Source organism: Oryza brachyantha, chromosome 5, assembly GCF_000231095.2.
Source record: "Oryza brachyantha chromosome 5, ObraRS2, whole genome shotgun sequence".
NCBI classification, from domain to species: domain Eukaryota; kingdom Viridiplantae; phylum Streptophyta; class Magnoliopsida; order Poales; family Poaceae; genus Oryza; species Oryza brachyantha.
Window position 1 is genome coordinate 16,422,902 of NC_023167.2, and position 23,705 is coordinate 16,446,606.

At 41.3% G+C, this 23,705-nt stretch overlaps 3 protein-coding genes and 1 long non-coding RNA gene across 6 annotated transcripts; 2 read left to right on the forward strand and 2 right to left on the reverse strand.

The window, feature by feature from the left end:
- The first annotated feature begins 1,119 nt into the window (after positions 1-1,119).
- On the forward strand, positions 1,120-4,208 carry LOC102714563 (transcription factor bHLH123-like). Its single transcript, XM_006655395.3, has 7 exons — positions 1,120-1,348; positions 1,443-1,872; positions 1,949-2,062; positions 2,264-2,329; positions 2,551-2,616; positions 3,504-3,560; positions 3,804-4,208. Exons 1-7 carry the CDS (start codon positions 1,128-1,130, stop codon positions 3,951-3,953), a joined length of 1,104 nt encoding a protein of 367 aa, XP_006655458.1. The 5' UTR covers positions 1,120-1,127; the 3' UTR covers positions 3,954-4,208.
- Positions 4,209-7,195: 2,987 nt separating this feature from the next.
- On the reverse strand, positions 7,196-12,105 carry LOC102718456 (NAD(P)H dehydrogenase (quinone) FQR1-like). Its single transcript, XM_006654543.2, has 4 exons — positions 11,982-12,105; positions 8,432-8,525; positions 7,749-8,011; positions 7,196-7,637 (listed from the first exon to the last, which is right to left on the reverse strand). The coding sequence occupies exons 1-4, from the start codon at positions 12,002-12,004 to the stop codon at positions 7,403-7,405; spliced, it is 615 nt and encodes a 204-aa protein (XP_006654606.1). The 5' UTR covers positions 12,005-12,105; the 3' UTR covers positions 7,196-7,402.
- Positions 12,106-15,058: 2,953 nt separating this feature from the next.
- Positions 15,059-21,807, forward strand: LOC102714835 (receptor-like serine/threonine-protein kinase SD1-8). Of its 2 annotated transcripts, XM_015837168.2 has the most exons (7): positions 15,059-16,425; positions 19,644-19,778; positions 19,920-20,092; positions 20,361-20,571; positions 20,649-20,886; positions 20,993-21,143; positions 21,256-21,807. In XM_015837168.2, the coding sequence occupies exons 1-7, from the start codon at positions 15,105-15,107 to the stop codon at positions 21,562-21,564; spliced, it is 2,538 nt and encodes an 845-aa protein (XP_015692654.2). In that variant the 5' UTR covers positions 15,059-15,104; the 3' UTR covers positions 21,565-21,807. The 2 variants fall into 2 exon arrangements, with proteins under 2 accessions (XP_015692654.2, XP_040379989.1); XM_040524055.1 differs by lacking the exon at positions 21,256-21,807 and having other exon boundaries at positions 20,649-20,822; positions 20,993-21,117.
- On the reverse strand, positions 17,059-22,047 carry LOC121054440. 2 transcript variants are annotated; one of them, XR_005811852.1, is made up of 3 exons: positions 21,848-22,047; positions 18,508-19,282; positions 17,059-17,842 (listed from the first exon to the last, which is right to left on the reverse strand). It is a non-coding gene; the product is annotated as an uncharacterized LOC121054440 (long non-coding RNA). The 2 variants fall into 2 exon arrangements; XR_005811853.1 differs by having other exon boundaries at positions 18,522-19,282; positions 21,848-22,046.
- Between the last annotated feature and the right edge of the window lie 1,658 nt (positions 22,048-23,705).

The following is a 23,705-nucleotide window of genomic DNA, read 5'->3' on the forward strand; positions in this document are numbered from 1 at the left end:
TCTTCATGTGTTGACGAGCTTCTCCCCGTGTGACACGAAGGAAGTCGATTTAGTGATCGACCAACACGAGTCTTGCTCCACACTGGCCAAACAACCTATTGATGCATGGTGTCTCCGTTCATCGCCATCACCATGGATCCAAATCCAATCACTCTCTTGTAGATCCATTGGAATCGAACACGAAAGACAACTAAGGCTGCGTTCGGCAGCCAGATAAGGTATTTTATTCCTCTCGTTTTTCACGCACACGCTTTCCGAACCGTTAAACGGTGTATTTTTTACAAAAATTTTCTATAGGAAAGTTATTTTAAAAAATCATATTAGTCTATTTCATATTTTTTTAATAATTAATAATTAATTAATAACATACTAATCTATTACTATGTTTTTTACGCGGGATAAGTTATCTTATTCTCTTCGTAACGAACTCGGCCAAAGAGGATGGAGGCTGGGGTGAGGGAGGGGGAGGGTTCAATTATACTGGACTATACAAGACTGGTCGGATTACGAATGTTGAGAGAGGAGAGATGTCGTGAGAAGAAAATCGGAAAATACCAATCCTACCCCTCACTTGGTACATGGTGGTACCTATAACCTCTCAAATGACGGTAAATTAAAACCCAACTTCCATGATAAGAATGAGCATGTAATTAAGTTGAGAGAATTATTAAGCTATGGCATTGGTAGATGGCTCTATTATACCCGAACCCAACAGGAGTCTAGACGAGTCCTTGTACGTTACCATCTAAAGGTATCACATTCTTAGATTTTTAGCATCTCATACAACAGTATCCTCTCTAGAACTATATAGAAACAAAAAAAAAAAACCTCTTTTTTCTCTATCAGTGCACAGCAGTGAACAATGGAGACGACATGTGCTTGTGCTTTGACTACTGCACGCTGCACCCGCGTGACCGTAGGCGTACACGACTTTCTTGATGTTCTAGTCCAATCAGCTCAAAAGTGAGGCCTTGGCAGCCATGAAATTGCTTACCACATCGGAAGGTCAGAACTCCACACAGGTCAGAAGTCAGAACCCCCCCCCTTCTTCCTCAAGTCCACCAGCTCGATCGATCTCCACTCGTCGATCAGGTCCTCATGCTCCACTGAATTTAATTCGTATCGCCATGGCGGATGAGTGGACGTGGAGTAGTAGCTCTGCGCGCGCCGGCGACGAAGCGGCGTGCTCGACGGCGGAGCCAACCGGTGAGTCAGCTGTTGGTAGTGATCCGATGGGTTTCAGCCAGCCTGGTTTACCTGATGGCGCCGTCGCCGCCGTCGCTGCCTCGTCGTCGTCGTCTTTCCTCCTTGCTGACCGGCACATGGATTATTGGACGCAGGACTTCATGTAAGTAGAGCATCAGCAAGGTGACCATGTATAGCTTAGCATGTCGATGTGTGAACTTGCTTGATCTCCATGAGTACGCATGCATGGCTAGCAGGGGAGGCAGAGCTCCGGTAGCCGCCGAGGCGGCGGCGGCGGCCGCCAGTAGCTTCAACACGCTGCTCCAGCTCCAAGGCGACGCGGCGAGCCACCGGTTGCTGCTCGACGACCAGTCGGCAGCAGCGTCGCCGCGCGCGCCGTCGCCTTCGCCTCACCTCGTGCCATCCCCCTACGGCGACGGAGCCACGGTGGCAGCGCCGCCGCCGTACGAGGCAGACAGCCTTCGGTACTGCTCCTTCAGCAGCTACGCCGGCGGTGACACGGCGGCGGCCGCGGCAGCGTCGATGAGCATTCCGTTCTCGCAGCTGCTTGCCAGGTCGTCCTCGGCGGCGGCGCAACAGTTCCCCGGCGCGCCGGGGCTCTTCGAGCAGGCGGCGACGGAGCCGCCGCAGCTTCTCTTGCAGACCCTAGAGCCCAGATTCCTCAAGGCATGACCATGAAAATGACTGGCAATACTACCTACTAGGGTTTCTTCAAAATCAAGCTCTAACTTGGCTTGTGCAGCAGCCCAACGCTGACGTCTGCTCGCCGGAGACGACGAGAGGAACTGCTCCTGCTCACGAGCCTACAGTAAAGAAGGCACGCATCGAGGCGCCTTCGCCATTGCCGACTTTCAAGGTGTGTGTCCTCGCCGGCGATCAATGATTTCCTCCTGCCGGCCACTTTGAACTGCTTGAATTAGTTCCTTCATGCATCCATCTTTTCCAGCTCGATCCAAATATATTCTTCTTGCAAGCATCGATCGATCGATCGATTGCAATATGATGGCTTTTGGATTGGTTTTGATTCTCATGCGCATGCTAATCGATCGATCTCCAGGTGAGGAAAGAGAAGCTCGGGGACAGAATCACTGCGCTCCAGCAACTCGTCTCGCCTTTTGGAAAGGTATCCTTTTTATTTTTCTTTTCTCTTTCTTTTCTTTTGTGCATTACTACCACTTACCAGCAGGAGTTGTTTTTTATTATTGTTCCATTTCTACTTTCATTTTCCGTTCTCTATTGTTTTAATTTGTTTTAATTTGCTCTCTAATCATGTCGTATATACGTATGAGTTCGTTGAGTTTGATCAATTATTAATGTATCCTTTTTCGTGACCGCTCAATTTAGACGGATACCGCATCGGTTCTTCATGAGGCCATCGAATACATCAAATTCCTTCATGATCAAGTTGCTGTAAGTATCCAGATTCTATAAGCAAACCCTTTGTCAAAATATCTGAAGAAATTCTTGGACATCAGACAACACTAGTTTATTTTTTTCTCAATAAACAATATGAGTAGAAGAAAGTATTTTCATTACTCGTTGGATATCCCCTATCATGCATGTCATCTAAATATTCATTAAAAATTGACAAGATAGATTAATATAAGATATATCATTTAATAAACATGTAAGTTCAAATTTAATTCTATAAATTAAAATAAAAACTATAAATTTAACTTTAAATGTCCACATACTAGTTTTAGTTTAGTTCTTTGTTACAATTAATGAAAATCTAATTTAACCTTGCATGTTTGTTAAGTGATATATCTCATAATAATCTATCTTGTCAAAAAATTTCAATTTTTTATAACTATTTAGGTGATATGCACGAAATGAGTGGATATCCAACTGAGTGATGCAAATACATCTCCAATATATATACACTCAGTGGTGGATCAGGAATTTTTTTCTAACCCTAGTCAAACTTAATGATGGTCTCAGACCGGAGGTATTTTACTTGCACTATTACTCAAGGCCTATGACTATGAGCCTAGATAGAGGCCCATGGTAACTGGGCCTTGAATTGCACGCTATTACTGCAATCTGTTTTAAAATATGATCATTTCTATTATTTATTTTAATATTATATAAATATTGTTGTGCTATTCTCATAATTTTAATGATTGCTACGTCATTCGTGTGCTTGTAAAGTAAATATAAAATATTCAACATTAAAAATTGATTATTGAAATGATTAAAACATAATCTTTTGATCTCTTATTAGTGTTTGCTAATTAAACATATAGAAATACTTATATTTTGAAATGGATAAAGTAATTGGACTCTTGTACATGCAGTCTCTAAGCTCTCCATACTTGAGGTGTGGGCGCCCCATGCAGCAGCAACACCAACAGGTAAATGTTGAAGTCTTTTATTCTAAGAGGTACCAAGACATGCAAACTTTTCAGTAACACTTGGTACCTGTCCTGAGTTACTGAGAGATACCAAAATTATAGATTACCAAACACGTCACATCCTTAGGTACTCAAAAGAAAGAAAAGGTAGTTACCCTCGAGTCTTGAATTGTGTAGTGAGATGTAATTTTGTTTGCTTAGCTTGCACACATTTATTAACTGCAATTTTGTCTCATGGACTAGGGTTCACACAAGTCGAAGGACAATGGCGAGGCGAAGCAGGACTTGCGCAGCCGAGGCCTGTGCCTTGTTCCGGTCGCCAGCACTTATACTGTGGCCAGCGAGACTGCGACAGAGTTTTGGCACCCTACATTTGGAGGCACATTTCGGTAGTAACAAGAGACTAATTGCATGTGGTCAGTGGCAAATCCTTCGAAATTAATTTTTAAGAGTAGATAAAAGCTAGCCATGACAGTTGAGAATTGAATTGGCATCGTCGTCTGATGCCAATGGTGCAGTGTATCTGCTGGTCTCTGTCATGCACCGGTGAGCTCTAGCGGTTACCAGGGTCATCGATTTGAGTCTAGCTGTTAACAGGTCGCTTTGAGATCGATATATATCAAATATATCTTTTCAAGGAGAGATATTATTTATATGTGCATTTGTGCAATTTTATCATTTTCATGAAAGTATCTACAGATACCAAAATTTAAACTTGAAATTAATATCTTGAGATATATAATACCTAAACATACCAAATATAATGTTAAAAAAAATATGGTGCTTACCGGTATCTTTTCAAGATAGTAAAATTGCTCTATAGCTAACAAAGTAAGTAGGTATATATTTAGATGCGAAACATTCATGAAGAGGTAAGTCCGAGGTACCAATCTAAAAGGTGTCACAAGTTAACACTAGAAAATTTGTGTGGTATATACTCCGTGGAACATTCCAGGGATGATTAAAGAGAGCATTTTTACTGTCCTTGAAAAGATATTTTAAGGTAATATATTTATAATATAAAAACTATCTCTAGGAACTTAGTAACAAAATTTATTACTCTAACATTTTAAGAGCTAGCTCTTCATACTTTCTCAAGGATGGTAAAATTTCTCTATTAAGAAAATAAAAATTCTTTTAAATCCTTAGAGAGAACACCCATTAGATTCATGGATTCCATATAGATAGTTATGAATTTATTTACAAACACTGATAAAATATATTAAAATATGATATATCACTGCATAAACTGCATAAACATGTAAACCAAATTTAACTTATATAAGTTATAAAAAACAAAAATGAGTATAAGTATGCACATCCTACTTAATGTTTAATTTGTTCCTTCTGTAACGTAGAGTATATATAGATGTCGAATTATTGGGATATACATATTTTTAGTGATATATCACATATTAATTTATATTATTAATGTCTATTAAAAATAATCATAACTATTTTGATGATATACAAAACCGAGCAAACATTCCTCAAGGAATTAGAATCCATGTAAAAAAACTCCTCTTCACTCACAGATTTCAGGTAGTTCTAATTGGGCAATGTATGTACCAATCAAGCTAGTCACCATCAACTCATGGTAGTAAAAACGCGTGCAATATACATTGATTCGTAAGCTAGGAAAAGGCTTTGGTGTGATCATCAGTAATATACTTAGCTTCAGAAAAAAAATCATCAGGATGTGTAGAGTTTGCACTAAAGAAAAGCAGAAGCAAGAGCTAGCAGGTGAGTTATCCAAATATAGGTTAATTAACATATATGCATTGGTACATATTTGTTGGGACAGGTAGAAAAGGGAGTGACATATATGATATTTATATAAGAACTTTCCAAGGAATAATGCTATGTTCACTATTATATATATTGGCATGTTGGGGTGGGAGGGGAACATCAACTGCAAAAATTTGGAAAGAAAAGTTGAGAGCTATAGTTTTACACCCATGCATGGTGAGCTAGTTTACATGTAGTATCAAGCATAGATATTATTTTGGAGTAGAGAGTAGCTATATGTATACGGGCAATTTCATCATCTTTTAAAAATGAGTTTTTTTATCATTCTTGAGGTAAACCTCAAGGTGCTATAGATTTTAGTGTAAAAATGATGGTACCTTGAGGTACCAAAAATTTATACTAAATATTTTGATACCTTAAGATACTTTTTAAGGATGATAAAAAACCCTTTAAAAATATCTCGATGTATTAAAATTTTAAGTGTAAATATTGGTACTTCAAAATATAAAGTTTGAAGGTATGAAATTTCACACTAAAAGTGGTATCTTTCGGTACTTTATCGAGATGATAAAATTGCTCGCACTATACACAGGTCTGAAAAATTGTCGGTGCCCATGCATGTAACATCGTAGCATGCATGCCTCCTCTTCTCTAGCAAATCAGGTTAGCTAGCTAGGTATTCCACGAATGGAGCTGTCGCCTAATTACTCCTGTTAATTGATATGCCACCTGACCTTTCATTCCTCTCATTGCTTGCTTCCGGCAGATTATATATCCTTCATGATCAATTTCTTGCGACAAAGCCAAATTAAATTAAGATGATAAACATCCCAGGCACCACATTGCCATCAGGGATTTATGTGCAGATTTATTGCAAGGGTTAGCCCGAAACAGCACACAATCGATGCATGGTACTTAGCTAGCTGATTTGTTGTTGATTGGGGCAGGCTTTCCCTTTCCTACTACTTGTGATCGTGCGGGCACGTACACTCACTTAACAAGCTACGCGGTTTTGATCACGCGTCGACAGGGATGGCCGTGAGTCGATCCGTGGATAATTAGGGTTGGTTCTGGTTAAGTTTAACTTTATGAAGAAATTTGTAAGATTAGTTCAACTGATTTGTTAGCATGGTGGTACCTGGGATAGTTGGATTGAAGGGTCGGAGAATTATCTGGTTTTTAAGATATAAGCGAATAATTTAACTATTATAAAATTTAAAAATTAGATAACTGAGAAATTTCTACACAAAAAAATATATGTGGAACGGCGCGATCAAGAGCTAATTTTATTTGTATAGCAATCAGCTTGTAAACTAGAAAGATTGCTTGTCATGTCATTATCTCTACTGTCAATGCATCTCTGAATCTGAACCTGTCTGGGCCGTCGCTTCCGGCCTGAGAGCTTTTGCATGCACGGCCGCATTGATGACAAGTACATCTACGGATTGGGCCAAGAAATGTTCAGGCTGCAGCTAGGCCTAAAGGGGCCAGGCATCACCATTTCCAAACCATAAAACTGCCAACTCTCTGGTGCTCCTTCCGAAGTATTTGAAGCACAGCTTCGACTATCTGGTGCTCCTCACCTCCTGTCAGCTCTGAAAGTACGTAATCGTAGGGTGCCAGACTGGCATCCTTTGGCGGCTTTTTGGGAGAATAGCTAGTGTAGTGTCCTCTGCCTTTTCTCTCTTCTGGCGTCGTGTCTAGTGTTCTACTAGTGCCGTCCCGTTAAGGGGTTTTTGCACGAGGTCGGTTTGACCTGGTTGCGTTGTGTAAAAAACTCTGTTTATTCTAATATATTGACGCGCAAGCCTTTTGCATGTTACGAAAAAAAATACCATTTCCAAACCATGAAACTGCCAACTGCCATGAGAAGAAAAATCAAGAAATGCAGTGTGCCAAGAAAAACCATAGGATATGATATGGTATAGTAATGGGCACGCACAATCATCAAATTCCAAGTTTTTACAAGCATTACGCACGCCGAATCAAAGACTCAAAGCCACAGCCAATCTTGTGTAACATATATCGATCAAATCTGTATGCAGATGAACTCTATAACTATGGAGTAAATTCTGTATCATGCATGGGGTGGTTCAGGCGGAGGCGCCCTTGAGCTTCTTGGCGATGCCGGCGAAGTACTTGCCCTGGTGGAAGGCGTGCTCCAGCTCCACCTCCGACGGCCACCTCGACCCGTCGCCGGCGAACGTGCCGGCGCCGTACGGGCTGCCGCCGTGCACCTGCTCCATGTCGAACATCTTGGCGCCGAACGTGTACCCCACCGGCACGAACACCATCCCGTGGTGCGTCAGCTGCGTCACCGCCGTCAGCCTGCAAGCATGGCAGCCCACCGGAAAACCCGTCAGCTTGCGTCGATCACCTCGTCGGCGAGGGTGATCAGGAGCAGGCTAGCTAGGAGGGAGGGTTGGCGTGACGACGTACGGCGTGGTCTCCTGGCCGCCGCCCTGGGTGCCGGTGCTGAAGAAGATGCCGGCGGGCTTGCCGGCGAGGCTCTGCTCGCGCCACAGGCCGCCGGTGCCGTCGAAGAACGCCTTCATCTGCGCGGCCATCATGCCGAACCTCGTCGGGAACCCGAAGAGGACGCCGTCTGCCTCGGCGAGCTCCTGCGGCGAGATCACCGGTGCGTCGCTCCTCGGCGGCGCTCCCATCTTGCCCAGCACCTCTTCAGAGAGGGTTTCGGGCACCTTCTCGTACAGTAAGCAAGATATGCAACTTGTGAGCATTGAGCAAACAGGTTACTGATACTTTTTACCATCCTTAGAAAAGTATATCGAGGTATCATAATTTTTAGATTAAAATTTTAATATCTTAAATGTATTTTAAGGTACTAGAATTTTATACTAAATTTTTTATGTCTGAAGATATTTTTCGAGAATGATAAAAAAAAACTCTACTGAATTACGATAAGTAACAAATTTCGGAATGATCTCTCTCTAAAAGGACAAATTTCATAGTGTTCAGTATAGTAGTAATTGGATGACCATTTTTTTTCAAAAAAAAGGATCATTCTTGGATGATCCTGATTCCTGATGAGCATCACAGTGATGGTTGTTCAGCTAAAAAGATTATATATAAAAAAAGGGCTGCTGAGACTTGAGACTGACCTGCCATAATTTAACTTCCACGCCTTCAACAGACGAGGCACCTTTCTTGATCTCCTCAGCTAGTTTGGCAACATGACCATACATGGAGTAATACCTGTTGAAAATTCAGCAGTTTTTTGAATGATTTGTAACCTAACAAGAAGGACAAGTAAATAAATGACAATATGGGGGGAGTGGACAAAGGATGAAAGCATATGCATGTCAGCAGGTTCATCAATAGATTAAAGTGGTAAAAGATTTGCTCCAACCAACCAGGTGAAAACAGAATAACCACATGCAGGCTTGTCTCAGAAAAAGGATAATCATTTGCAGCAATAGCTAAGCTTCACAAGTAGGTGAAAATATTGCTAATGATTTGGTGTCAAGTGCCAAATGGGTGCAAAGGTTTGTTAAATCTGCTAGAGTGCTTCCCATCTTTCATTCAAAGGCTTCTAGATGGTCACTTTTCGGTAGTTGGACAATCCCATTCTGCCAGCAAAACTTAGAAACATCGCTCGCTTACAACTATATGTTAGAAAACAATAAGGTGCTTATCTATCTTCTTAAGCTTAGATGTGACTTAAACGATAGAGATGTGACGTCCATCGTCAGAGAAATGTGTTTGCCAATAGCAGGTACATTGCTCCCACTGAACACTCAAAATATGCTCGAGGACACTAGCAATTTATGCTGTTTAAGAGGGACATCCTATCAGCACCCATGGAAAATATCATGTTTTCAGGAGCAACTGTATTTTTTTCTCAAACATAAATTAGCCATAAAATACATGTTTATGCTGTCTGGATATTGATAATGTTAGAAATAATAAGGGCAAATAGAGTCGGATTTTAACTTGGAGAACTTTATGGGAAAAAACTACGGACGCTGACCGACAATACCATTATAAGAAGATAATTACAGTACATAGGAATAAGAACGGACCGCCGCACCTTTTCCGTGAAGCTTACAAATAATATATAAAAGAGAATAAGAGTCATAATAGAAAATGACTATAAGTTTATTAGAAAACTATATGCGTCTATTTTCCTCACAAATAATATGGATATTTTTTATCTTCCTTATGATGGTATTGGAAGTTACCATATTTTTTATCCAAACTTGCTAGTATAAAATTTGATACATGCTGGTACTTTCTCAACTATCAAAAATTTCTTTGATAATATATTTCCCTATTCATCCTTGAACTTTTGTGATATTCTTTCTATGCTGTTGAGTTTTGTCTTATTCTTTACATCATGTTCCTAAGATTTTTATTTTGATACTCTCGATATCGATCCTATTACTTGACCATAGAATTTTTTTCTTCAAATTACTATATTGTCCCTCGACCATACGTAAGTAGCGGCAGGTACAAGTGTGGTGCAACTAGGGCTTAAGTCGTATGCTTAGCTCTATAATCCCATTGAAATCTTGACAAATCTAGAATTGTTTAAGGATAAATTAACTCACCTAGGCTTGATCAAATCTTTGACCCGCCCCTATACGCAAGTGCTATCTTTTTATTAAAAGCATAATTTTAAAGCTGAAAAGAACTTTAGTTATAACAAAAAAAAATTATAACCGAGTTTTGCCTTACTCCCTACATGTCCTCAACTTTTAATTTTGATCCCATTCCCATCCATATCAATTCTATTAGTTGACTATTATAATTTTTCTTCAAATTACTATATTGTCTTTCACTCATACAAAAGTGCTATCAAGTTATCAAATATAATTGCTAAGTCAAAAAAAGAACAAAATAGTTTGACCCAAAATTTGAAAACCAAATTTTAAATTGTTAAATGGATGTAAATCATATTTATGAAATTTAAGAGGAGGACCGAAAATTAACCAAATTATTTTTTACTGAAAATCATTTATAAAATTTCCATATTATCAGAAATGACCTTTTTAGTCAGTTTCAACCAAATCTGAAAAATTTTCCTTGGATATAGAGGTGAGATTACCTTTTAAAATTTCATCAAATTTGATTGAAATTCATTTCAAATTTTGCTTTCTAAATTTGGAGTCAAATAATTCTATCACCCAGTATTCCTTGGGCTGAAATTGTTATATAAATATCACTTTTTAACATATTACCTAATGAACAAGATAGGGGCAACATAGTTATTTCGGAAAAATCCTTATGGTCAACTGACAGGGAAATGGTATAAATGAGATCAAGATAAAAATTAAGGGTATATGGAGGTTAAGGGAAAAAAACTTGAAGACATGTAAGGGTACCTCCAATGCAGTGCTAAAGAGAGGTGCTTGTGTAAAAAAATCAATATAGTGCTTAGTTTAATCATGTTGTTAAGTATCTCACTAAACACTTTGCATTGGAGGTGCCCTGAAGGATAGCTCAAATACTGGGAGACCCACAAAAATTCTTTTGCTTGGTTGGAACAGGCATCATTGTAAGAAAAGTATAGGTCCGTGTCGTTTGGTGTGACACCGAAGCAACAAGAGCTTCCAAACATGCATGTCCAATACATGACACAGCGGAGCTGTAGTGGAAAATCCACATCAAGAAAAAGGCATCAGTATTTTTTTTAAAGCATGCATTACTTTTCAAAACAAAAAACTTACAGATTAATTTTGGCATGATAAAATGGAAAAACTACAATTTAATGGTGAGCTGTAACTTCAGGCCGTTTTCAGTTTTCACCACAGTTTTCGCTTCATGTGCAAGTTTCATATTCGGGAAAATTCGGTATATACCAAATGCCAAATTGCCTACAAATTGTATTACTCTAGAACCTAAAATTTGTCATTGCCAAATGGCCAATTTGCTCTTTCCTTGGCAATTTTAGCAGTTAGCACCATGTGTAATCATCAATAGCTATCCTTGACAGCCGGACGGACCAGGGGAGTTGGTGAAGATGCCCTATATTCATATCTTAAATCTTTCCTAAAGAAACTGAATTTGTGACAGTAACCCAAATTCTGCAAAAAGCTGATGATTTGAACATACTGGTAACCACAAACGCCATGAAACAGTACTAAAAACCATTGCAAAATTACCTGCAAGGTTGCCGATGTAGGAAAGGTTTCAGGTAATTCACTCAAAACAAAAAGGTTTCAGTGCAGGATCGGCTCCCACCACTGTCTGGGTTGGATTGACCCCATCGCTGCATCAGTTCCATCAAGAGCTAAACCCACTACCATGATTGACCTCAACTAACGATTAATCAAGCAAAAGTATTTCTTTTTGGCATGTCCAAATCATCCCCCACTTTGAGCATTTCAATGGTCCTAGAAACAGACGCCGTAATCAAGGCTAAAACCGTTAGATTGCACCAAAAACAGCAGAGGAATATGGTTCCCTGAAATGTCTGAAACTGTTCTTGCCAGGTTACAATTACATCCTATTCCTACCGAATTTTTCCAAAGAACTTAAACCACACACATTCAGAACCATATGTGACAGCAAGCAATATCAAGAACTGAACTTTAGGATGCAGAATCAAGAACAGACTAACAGATTACGGTTCAATGTAACAGGAGATAAAACATATTAGTTCCAAGAACTGAAAGCCCTGGGTGCAGGTGTGTGTGTGTGGATGCTTACACGACGTAGACCTTGACCGCCATTGGAGAGGAGGTGGTGGAGCTCTGCTCGGTCCACGGATCTGAGATCTGGGAGGACGGAGATCGGGGGGCAGATTGTTTACCGAGCACGAGGAGGCCAAATCGAGGAGGAGAAGGGAAGGGTTTTTATAGACCGGGGCTCGCAAGCTGCAGCTCTGCTTTGACCTGCCAAGTGTTGCCAAGAAAAGCGGAATTGCCACGTGGCGCACATCCGGCTATCCCTGACTTTCCTCCGACCATGAAGCAGCGGCTCAGATCGATCCAACGCATCACTGCTTCTGTGCTCATGGTTGCTTCGGAGATTGGGTCTGTTTCTAGGGACTTATTATTTTTAGTCGCTGGTTATATCAGACGTTTAACACCTATTATAATAGTAAACGTAGATTATTAATAAAACTCATCCATAACGTTGGACTAATTCGCGAGACGAATCTAATGAGTCTAATTAATCCATAATTAGGTTATGTGATGCTACAGTAAATATTTGCTAATTATGGATTAATTAGGCTTAAAAAATTCGTCTCACGGATTAGCTCTCATTTATGAAATTAATTTTTTTTATTACTATATGTTTAATACTTTAAATTAGTGTCCAAACATCCGATGTGACATGGAGCTAAAAAGTTTAGCTCCATCTAAACAACTCCTCGTAATGCAGAGACAGATCAATCGATAGGCTAGTTGTTTTTAAAACGGCGTATTTACAAATAAAAAATAATTTGTGAATAAAAACTTTTAGCAATTTAAAATCTAAAATCAACTCTAAATTTAAATTTAAGATTGAAAATTTAAATTTTTGATTATAAGCAAAGCATAATCGAAAAGATGAGTTGCAAACCTTCCTTTTTTTTTTCTTCTGCCAGCAATTTCATGATCGAGCACATACTCTGTCAATGCATACACTGAACAAATCTTGTGTACCACTCCTTTGGCAGCTGGCAGAGGCTTTGGATTAAGCTTAAGATTTCATCCCCCTGTCTTATGAACTCTGATTTGCTTCCATCTCGTTGTCGCCACCAACTCTGATTGGCACACCGGCGTTGTCTCGGATGCTGCCAGAGCAGGCAGGCGTGGTCCAAGAAGACAAGGATTTCAACCTCGCCAAGGACTAGCTGCATTTCCAAATTCTAAGTTTCCAACCACCAAGCAATAGCAACTGGCTGATCGATTAGTTAGGATCATGCAAACGTCGTCAGAGATTCATTAGGACATGAACAGTGTACTGTGATGGATGATCATTTTGGTTTAACCTGAACAGAAGAGTATTTTGTCAGGATTTCAGGATCACATCATCATCATCATCATCATCACATTGGTCATTATATCTCGCCATTTCTTTTGCCTTAATGACGGCGCAACTTCAGATTAAAAAAAATCTATCTAAGCAAGATAGAGTAGACAAAAAAAAAACTTATCTGCAAAGTATCTGCGTCATTGTAGGATGGATCAGACGTGCATATCGAATGCTCATCTCAGGCAGCCAGAGCACACATCATCTTTTTTTTCTCTCTCTTTAACCTAACGTAATCTTTGCTGTAAAGCAATCAGATTAATGATGGGTGCTCGATGCAACGGTGAGCTCATATGTACGTACGTGCCTCTGACTGATTGGTGTACATGTTCCTTGTTGATCACTTGACACTGTCTGACTGACTGAATGACTGTCGGCTCCGAAAAGAACCACGCAAAACTTGGAACAACACCTCTGGTGGCTTTTGTTTGTGCTTGTAAACAAAATTTTAATTTTTTAATTTTAATTTAAAGTTAATTTTAAGATTTTTTCAACAAAGCTTATTTTTCAGCTTTAACTTTTTGATCGTTACAAACACATATATGATTATTTTATACGCAAATTATTTTTCTTTTATAAGGCAGCGTTCAGATTTCAAATTTTTTTAGGAATAGATATCACATCGACGCGTATTATCACACATTTGAAGTATTAAACGTAGTCTAATCATAAAACAAATTTTAGATTTCGTCTGGAAACCGTGAGAAGAATCTTTTGAGTCTAATTAATCCGTCATTAGCATATTTTGGTTGTAATCATATACTAATTAGGCTCAAAAGATTTGTCTCATGATTTTCTTCATAATTGTATAATTAGTTTTTATGTTCATATATATTTAAGAGTGAAGTACATCAGCGGTCCCTAAACTTGTATGCATGTGTCACCTGAACTCTCAAAATACATTTTTGGGTCCCCGAACTTGTCCGGTGGTGTCATATAGGTCCAAACAGGCTCCGACCCGCTTCATCCGCTGACGTAGCATGCCACGGTGGCGCCTACGAGAATGGAGGGAAAAGAATAAGGAGGAGAGAGAAACTGACATGTAGGACCCACATGGCACCACCAACACGTAGGCGCCACCGTGGCATGCCACGTCAGTGGATGGAGCGGGTTGGAGCTCGTTTGGACCTATATGACACTCCTAAACAAGTTCGGGGACCCAAAAATGCATTTTGAGAGTTCAGTGACCTAGATGACACATGCATATAAGTTTAGGGACCGCCGGTGCACTTCACTCTATATTTAATACTTTATTTAAATATCCAAAGATTTGATGTGATGTTTTTAGAAAAAAAAGTTTTAGGAAACTAAACATGGGCTAAATATGTTATATGGCTTTTTTTTTTTACCAATAAGCTAAAAGATGACTATCATGTTATTTCATGATCATGCGTAGGCGAAGAAAATGATACGGTATGATCGATCTATAGTTAGCTACTAGTAGCCAGCTTGTGATAATGTCATATCGATCCAGCTGCAACTGCATGAACAAATCATTCTTTCTACTGCACACTACAGCACGCACTGACGCGCAGCTCTGAAGTCTGAACTTGCACTGCATGCATCTATGATTTGCCTTGAGCTAGCCCATGTCAGGGTCCAGTACATAACACTACGAAGCCCAGCCAACATAAATTCCCATACAGACCAGGCCCATCTATTTTCATCCGAACAAGGCTAGTACTTGGGCCGCATAAGGCCGCGACCAGAAATGCGGCCCATTTCATCAGCACCAAGGCGAGGCCACGTCGTATTAACGGCGCCGATTTTACTCGCGCTCACAGCGAAGCGAACGCGTCATCACTCGCGACGATGGCCATCCACCAGTACGGCGGCGTGCTGCTGCTGCTGCCGCTGCTGCTCGCGTCGGCGACGTCGCGTGCCCGCGACAGCATCGCGCCGGGCGAGCCGCTCGCGGGCAACGAGACGCTCGTCTCGGCGGGCGGCGGCGGCGGCGGCTGCTTCGAGCTCGGGTTCTTCACCCCGCCGGGCTCCAACGACACCTACGTCGGGGTGTGGTACGCGCGGGTCTCCCCCCGCACCGTCGTCTGGGTCGCCAACCGCGGCGACCCCGTCCGGGGTCGCGTCGAGGACAACGGCGGCGCCACGCTGTCCGTGTCCCGCGGCTGCGAGCTCGCCGTCGCCGACGCCAACTCCACCGTCGTGTGGTCGGTCTCGCCGCCGGCGGCCGGCCCGTGCGCGGCGCGGATACGGGACGACGGCAACCTGGTCGTCTCCGACGCGCGCGGGCGGGTGGCGTGGCAGGGGTTCGACCACCCCACCGACACGTTGCTCCCCGGGATGAGGATCGGGGTGGACTTCGCCGCCGGGAAGAACATGACGCTGACGGCGTGGAGGAGCCCCTCCGACCCGTCGCCGAGCCCGGTGGTCGTGGCCATGGACACCTCCGGCGACCCGGAGGTGTTCATCTGGAACGGACCGACCAAGGTGTGGCGTTCCGGGCCCTGGGACGGCGTGCAGTTCACCGGCGTCCCGGACACCGTCACCTACAGCAACTTCACCTTCAGCTTCGTGAACAGCGCCCGGGAGATCACCTACAGCTTCCAGGTTCGCAACACGAGCATCCTGTCGCGCCTGGTGCTGAACGGCAGCGGCGCCGGAGCCGGCGGCGGCGGCGGGCTGCTGCAGCGGTGGACGTGGGTGGAGGCGGCGGGGGCGTGGAACCTATACTGGTACGCGCCCAAGGACCAGTGCGACGCCGTGTCGCCGTGCGGGCCCAACGGGGTGTGCGACACCAACCGCCTGCCGGCGTGCTCCTGCCTCCGCGGGTTCGCGCCACGGTCGCCGGCGGCGTGGGCGCTGCGGGACGGCCGCGACGGGTGCGCCCGGGCGACGCCGCTCGACTGCGCCAACGGCACCGACGGGTTCGCCGTGGTGCAGCACGCCAAGGCGCCCGACACGACCGCCGCGACGGTGGACCACGACGCCGGCCTCCAGCTGTGCCGGCAGAGGTGCCTGAGGAACTGCTCGTGCACGGCGTACGCCAGCGCCAACCTCAGCGCGCCGCCGGGGCGCCGCGGCTGCGTCATGTGGACCGGCGGGCTCGACGACCTCCGCGTGTACCCGGCCTACGGCCAGGACCTCTACGTCCGCCTCGCCGCCGTCGATCTCGGTATGTTGCTCCTTTCTGCCATTTATTTCTCGATCCACGATTACACGCTGCTTGGTCAGATTTTCTTTGGCACGTTTTACCGCAGGAAATGTATAAAGTTGCCCCTAATTACATAGAGTTACAAAAAATTAATAAATCATGACAGTAAATGGTATAAGATGAATTTATTGTCCGACAAGTTTCAGGTTTAAAATTTTAACACAAACAAAGAGGAGGAGCAAAAAAGTAATAAGGCTAGACACCATGCATACAGTATTGTAATTTGTCGTGGTCGATCAGTAGCAAAGGAACCCAAAAGGAATCGAGGTAACTGCTTTTTATTATTAAGAGATAAAACAGTCAGACCTTGGTATTCATGTGCTGCGAAGGCAGATAGTTCAGTCAGTGAAAAGGCACCTTTTCTCGTAGGATATCCACTTCCTTTGTGCATTCCCCTAAATAGTTATTAAAAAAATTAAAACATTTGGCGAGATAAATTAATATGATATATATCACTTTATAAATATATATAAGTTTAAACTTAACTTCTGCAAGTTATAATAAAAACAACAAATTTAACTTTGAATGTGCAGGTCTCAGTTTAATTTGTTTTTTTAACTTGTAAAGTCAAATTTGACTTTGCATGTTTATGAAATAGTATATCTCATATTAATCTATCTTGCCATTTTTTCTAATAACTATTTAGGTGACATAGAAGAAAAGAGTAGATATCCAACTTGAAAACCATCTTCCTATTTCTTCTGCTTAAGTTTCCATGGATGTGCAGCTGTGAACTTTACCGTAGAATTCAAGTCAATTTTGCTTCATAGAGCCTGTTTAGAAAAAGAAAGAAAGAAAACTTGCTTCATGGAAAAAATGGACCTCCCCTTGCCTATTCCTTCATTTGTACCACCTTCAAAATTGAACTAGAAGGATAAGCTTATTTAGGACTGGAGCAGAGAACTTGAAATAGTCTGAAAGTTCATCTCCACGTAGTAGAAAGCATATCCTTGTACTGTGCCTTTCGGTTTCAGGTGCACTGCCAAGTTATACTCCTATCCCAATTCATCTGATGGCGTACTGTAATCCAATGAAAACGAGATTGACAATGCAGAAATGGATTCGATTCCAAGTAACCCCAGAACTATTGAGAAGACTTTTTGTGCCCGTCCAATCATGCATTCACAGTTCATAGCTGCTATAGCTGCACATGATAAACCAGTACCTGACCCAGCAACTTAGCATGCTCACTTTGCTTCTGCCCTGCCTTTGCATAGTTCCAATCATAATCTTATCTACCGGTACTGCTAAACAAAATGGACACGACGCTTTATTTCCTTTTCAGAAACACGCACACGACATTTTCGTGCTGCACCAGTGCAAGTCACTGATAAGTGAGGTCCATCCGTCCAGGTCGCCATCTAGTCCAAATATTAGCCTGCAGACAGAATCACAGAATACAATGACTTTACTTAGGAATGAAATGACTCAGGCATATCTTAATCCACATGAGTTTATTGTACTCTGAAAGTGTTTGGCATGTCTTAATCCATATGAGTTTATTGTACTCTGAAAGTGTTTTTGACATGTGGTCAACGTGATGATCCATGAGGTATCCATGTGTTAGACAGAATATTGATACGTGGCTAAATCTTTTTTTGGGGGGAGTGGATCAGTCAAATAAAGGATAGCCGAAAGAGAATGAGAAATGGGTCACATCCACAAAATTCAACTGGAAGCCTGGAAGGGACCAAAAAGTTTGTTAGTTTCACATATGCCTTATATTGGTAAATGGAAAAACCTACCAATTTGCCCTTTTAACGGAGCTCAGAAGATGATGTTAAATTTACTACTACATCCATTTCACAATGTAAGCTTTTTGGCAGTGTTTAGATTTATATGGATGCTAATAAATCTAGACATATATACAAACAATATACATTAATCAATAGATAAATCTATCTAGATATAGCTAAAGTGTCTTACATTATAAAACAGATAGAGTACATGAATAACATGCATAAAGCCTACGTAACAATAGCACCATATCCATATAAATGTTCCGTTTTCAAAAATAATCATCAAGCCAAAAAAGAAAGTTACCAAAATCAGCGTACCCTGACTTGCTGGTGCCTGGTCCCATCACAAATTGTGTTGTCACCTGCGACTGAACTATCTAAATTCTAAAGACTTCTCCAGATACATTGAATCAATAATGCACTCCAACTCCAGGACACTGTTGATGGGATCAAGTTGGTACCCCCTTTCCAGCACTGCAAACATGATCTAACGGCTTTAAACAAAAATAAAATCCTGTGTTTCCTTCATGTTGATTCGTTGGTGAAGTCCTGGCCTCCTGGGTAGACAGATTAGTCTGAAATTGTAGATAGTCTTCTTCGTTGAACGATAACATTAACAGGATCTGTTCCCAAGTCTGGAACTCCGAAGTTATGGGTGTTGTCATGTACTACATTGGTAAAGTTCACTAACATGCCACCTGATGTACCACGTGGAGATGATCTACGCCAGTGAAACATGAGGACCTACCACATCATCATCATCCAGGTATTTAGGTTGGACAGAAACCAAATGGACAAATGTTGTGCTTCTCTTTCCACTGCAATATTGTGAAGGCGTGCATGGACCCTCTATGTTGTATGTCTGTTCAGAATGTCCACAAAACAAAACCCCAGATCTGAAAGGTTTGGTGGGCATGACCACCAACAGTAGTTGCTCCTAAGGCATCCTATTGCCCATTGCCCCCAAGTAAATCTGAAATGCAATAATACAATTCATTTGATGCATTAGAACATCATTCCATCTATGGGAGAATATTCAGCATGAACTTAGGGAACACCCATGATCCATCTCCTGCAAACTGCAAAATATCACAACATATATTAGACCATGAAGTTCTGCATTAGATAATAGTATAGAATATCTACTGAAAGTAGAGTTACCCTGAAAAATGAACTAATGCCTGATGTTTTATTAGATACCTTTGGCCCATGATTGCACATATATTTATGAAGGGAATATCAATATAAAGCTATGCTTCTAACGCTTACGTTTCAATCTTTCTGATGTTTTTTTGGCAATAATCTTTATTTGGAAACCCTCTGAATATCTACACTCATCATCAAAAGGAATGCTCATGTACAAGTAAAACCTAGATAGAAAAGTTGAAGGTATAGATAATCATTGATATGGTTGAACTAACAGTGGTGATTCTTGCACAGATTCAACAAGCAAGTCTAAGAAGAAGATGCACATTGTAATTACAGTAGTTGTCAGCATCTGTGCACTGGCCATCCTTTTATCAGTTACTGGGATCTACATTTGGCGAACAAAGAGGACAAAAGCGAGGCGACGAGGTGATATATAATTATTACCTCTGAACTGGCTTTATAAACATATATAGATAAAATTGCTTCTTAGATCCAAATGCAAAAAAAGGGCGAACAAAATAATCTCTTGTTTGCTTGTGTTCCTTAACCTGATTAATATTCAAACAGGACCAAGTAGCTGGAGTGGTGGTTTACACAGTAGAGAGCTCCACAGTGAAGGAAATAGTCATGGGGATGACATGGATCTGCCTCTATTTGATTTTGAGACAATAGCATCAGCCACACAGGATTTCTCAGCAGACAATAAACTTGGTGAGGGTGGCTTTGGGCCAGTATACAAGGTACACACAGATATCTAACTAATACTTATATCAGAAGTTCAGAACCATAGTGAAGTTTCATTTAAGATTACACGAGCAGTTCATTGATTCAAACACGTTATGATAACTAATGTCAGCGACAGAAGCATCGATAATTCAAAATTTTATGTCTTGCAGGATACTGATAACAGTGAAATAACTAACAAAGATGGCATTGTAACTTTTGTCATACTATGGAATATTGTCAGTGCACACACCTGATCGAAAATATTTGCCATCAAAATTACAGGGTAAACTAGAGGATGGGCAAGAAATTGCTGTTAAAACACTTTCAAAGACATCGGTTCAAGGTCTTGATGAGTTCAAGAATGAGGTTATGTTGATAGCTAAACTCCAGCACCGGAATCTTGTTCGACTCATTGGCTACAGCATTGGTGGACAGGAAAAGATGCTTATATACGAATTCATGGAAAACAAAAGCCTGGACTACTTCCTGTTTGGTATGCCTTTAACCTTTGCGACCCTGAAAAATTCCATATCTATCAAGAAACAAATACAAATATTCCTATGTTATCAGAAAAATCCAAGAGCGTGCTAATTGACTGGCAAACAAGATACCACATAATCGAGGGGATTGCTCGAGGTTTAATTTATCTGCACCAGGACTCAAGATACAGAATCATCCATAGAGACCTAAAGACGAGCAACATTCTTCTGGATAAGGAGATGACTCCTAAAATTTCAGACTTCGGTATGGCCAGAATGTTTGGCAGTGACGACACAGAAATAAATACGGTTAGAGTGGTTGGCACATAGTAAGGAATGAAAACCGAACAACTTTAAATACACACTTTAGTCTCCGAATGCTTAGTTTCCCATTTAATATCCCTTAATCAAATATCTTTGCGTGGCTCTCTACAGCGGTTATATGGCCCCCGAGTACGCAATGGATGGAGTATTCTCTGTGAAATCTGATGTATTCAGTTTTGGTGTCATAGTGCTGGAAATCATTTCTGGTAAAAGGAATAGGGGCGTCTACAGCTGCTCCAGCCACCTAAACCTTCTAGCACATGTAAGCGTGAATCTGGCTCATTTATTCGACTACAATTGATGCTGCTTAATTTCATTCAGCAAAGCATCTATGAACCTTATTTCATCAACGAAACTCTCTAAACTTTTACCAGGCATGGAGTTCGTGGAATGAGGGGAGCAGTCTCGATCTCGTCGACGAAACACTGAATGGCTCATTCAACTCAGAAGAGTTGCTAAAATGCCTCAAATTGGGGCTCCTATGTGTCCAGGAGAACCCAGACGACCGTCCTCTGATGTCTCATGTGCTCCTGATGCTGGCCAGCGCTGATGCCGCCTCATTTCCAGATCCCAGGCAGCCTGGGTTCGTCGCAAGAAGGGCTGCCACGGAGTACACCTCGTCGAGCAAGCCAGACTGCAGTTTTGTGGACGGCATGACCATCACCATGATTGAAGGCCGGTAGAATCGGAGCACGACGGTTACTGAACAATACTAGAACAGCACTCGAGTTTTCTTAAGCATCTTGTGCACATGTGTGTATGCAGTGTAGAATCATATACAATTTTGTCATTGATTAACCCTAGCATTGGGTTGTCGAATTCAATCCACCCAAATATTGTGTATGCAGTGTATAATCATATACAGTTTTGTGATTGATTAACCCTAGCATTGGGTTGACGAATTCAATCCACCCAAATATTCAGATACCCAGATGATACATCCGTAGTAAAAAATGGGGAAATCACCTTGCAAGAGGCGCCGAGAGGCTTCTCCGATTAGCCACGACGTCATCCCTTCCACCCTCCTCCCCTTCCTCCTCCTCCGTCGCCGGCTCCCCGACCAGCGACCACCCCGGCCGCCGCGCGCCAAACCCAACCCAACCAAGCGACGCACGGAAGGGGGTCGCTGACCGGTGCACCTCACGCCGGGGTGAGGCGGCCGGCCGAGTGGCCCGACCGGACGATCCGGCGACGTGACGCTGCTCGTCGTCGCCGTCCCCGTCGCAGCGCAGTTGAACCGAAACCTGAACCGCCGGAGATGGGCCGCGGCCCAGAGGCCCATATGTTTTCGGGCCCATACTAATTGGCCTCGAATTCAAATTTGCCTTCTTTTCTATTTGGAAGGATTTTACTGGAATGAGAATTCTAGCGATATTTTTAATTTTTTATGAGAATTTTACAATGATGATCTAAGATAGTGCTATTTTTTTTAATTATCCCTTTAACTGTGCACTTCATCCGGTCATAAATATTTGACACAGTTAATTTTGGTTGTGACGTTTGATCAGCTGCTACATCAATCATCCACGAGCTCACAGCCTTGTTATGTTGGGCGTCCGCTTTAATTTCATAACTGTATGGTCTTATACTTTTATCTGAATTCGTCTTCTGCGCGACGTTCCCAAAACTACTAAAGGTATATTTCTTGCGAAAATTTTCTACAGAAAAGTTGTTTTAAAAAATCATATTAATCTATTTTATATTTTTTTAATAATTAATAATTACTTAATCATGTACTAATCTATTACTACGTTTTTCATGCCATGTAAGTTAACTTAGTCACCCCTTACCGAACGCAGCCTAAATATATTTTGTTCTGTGAGGCCAATGCAAACGCATATAATACTTGTCGCTATGTGCTTTTTATTGTGGTGGCAACTTTAGACTGATTGTAAAACTAGCTCAGTAGCTCAAGCAGTCAACTGCTCAAGATATGCTAGGATAGGATGGTATCAATGTCAGCATACATTTCTGATAATGTAGGTATGTAAATAAATAGTAAATTATTAGAGGTTCATTGGAATTTCTCCTTTGCCTTAAATATTTCTTAATCAAACTTGTTTCCGTGGCATAATTTATGACGGCTTATCTTAAGGGACATAGCATGACCACTTTCTCATCAGGTCTACATGACCCCAAAAATAAATTTAGAAGAAAAACATTTAATTTTAAAATCTAATTTTGGATTTGATTTTATGATTTTTTTTTACCTGTGTTTATTTTATCACTTTTGTTTTTAAGTTGTCATAGACACGTATACAAAAGTTTTAACTATACATTATTTTTCATTTGCAGAAAAAATGGCTTCATTTTTTCATCAAAAAACGAAAAATTGGGAGCCCATTACTCTGGCTTACACCGTAGACGCTGGGTTGCTAAAATTATATGTATAACCAGAGCCAGCAAAAAAAAAAAACCGAGGAAAACAATGATTTTTAACTTTTGCTCACCCCGTGTTTGGCTTGGTAACTAGTGGGGGCTTATTCACTTCATTGTCCAAAAAAAGTTTACCAGTAGAAAGCTATGGAATTAATCCCTCCGTTTCATAACTACCTTCTCATTTGAACCAATCACAAATATCCTTATTTAATTTGTCACCTACTTTCTTATCTTAACCAATCAAAATATTTTATTATAGCAATCTTGATCTTCAAACATCTCCAATTATTATTATATTTTTGGACGGAACGAATAATAAATTTTGGTAGGGTTGTGTTGATAATGGTATTAATTTTGTTGCTTTAGTAATACCAAAATTTAGGACGGCTAAAAATGGTGACAAAGTGAAAAGGTTATTGAGTATTAATTACCTTTGGCATGATTT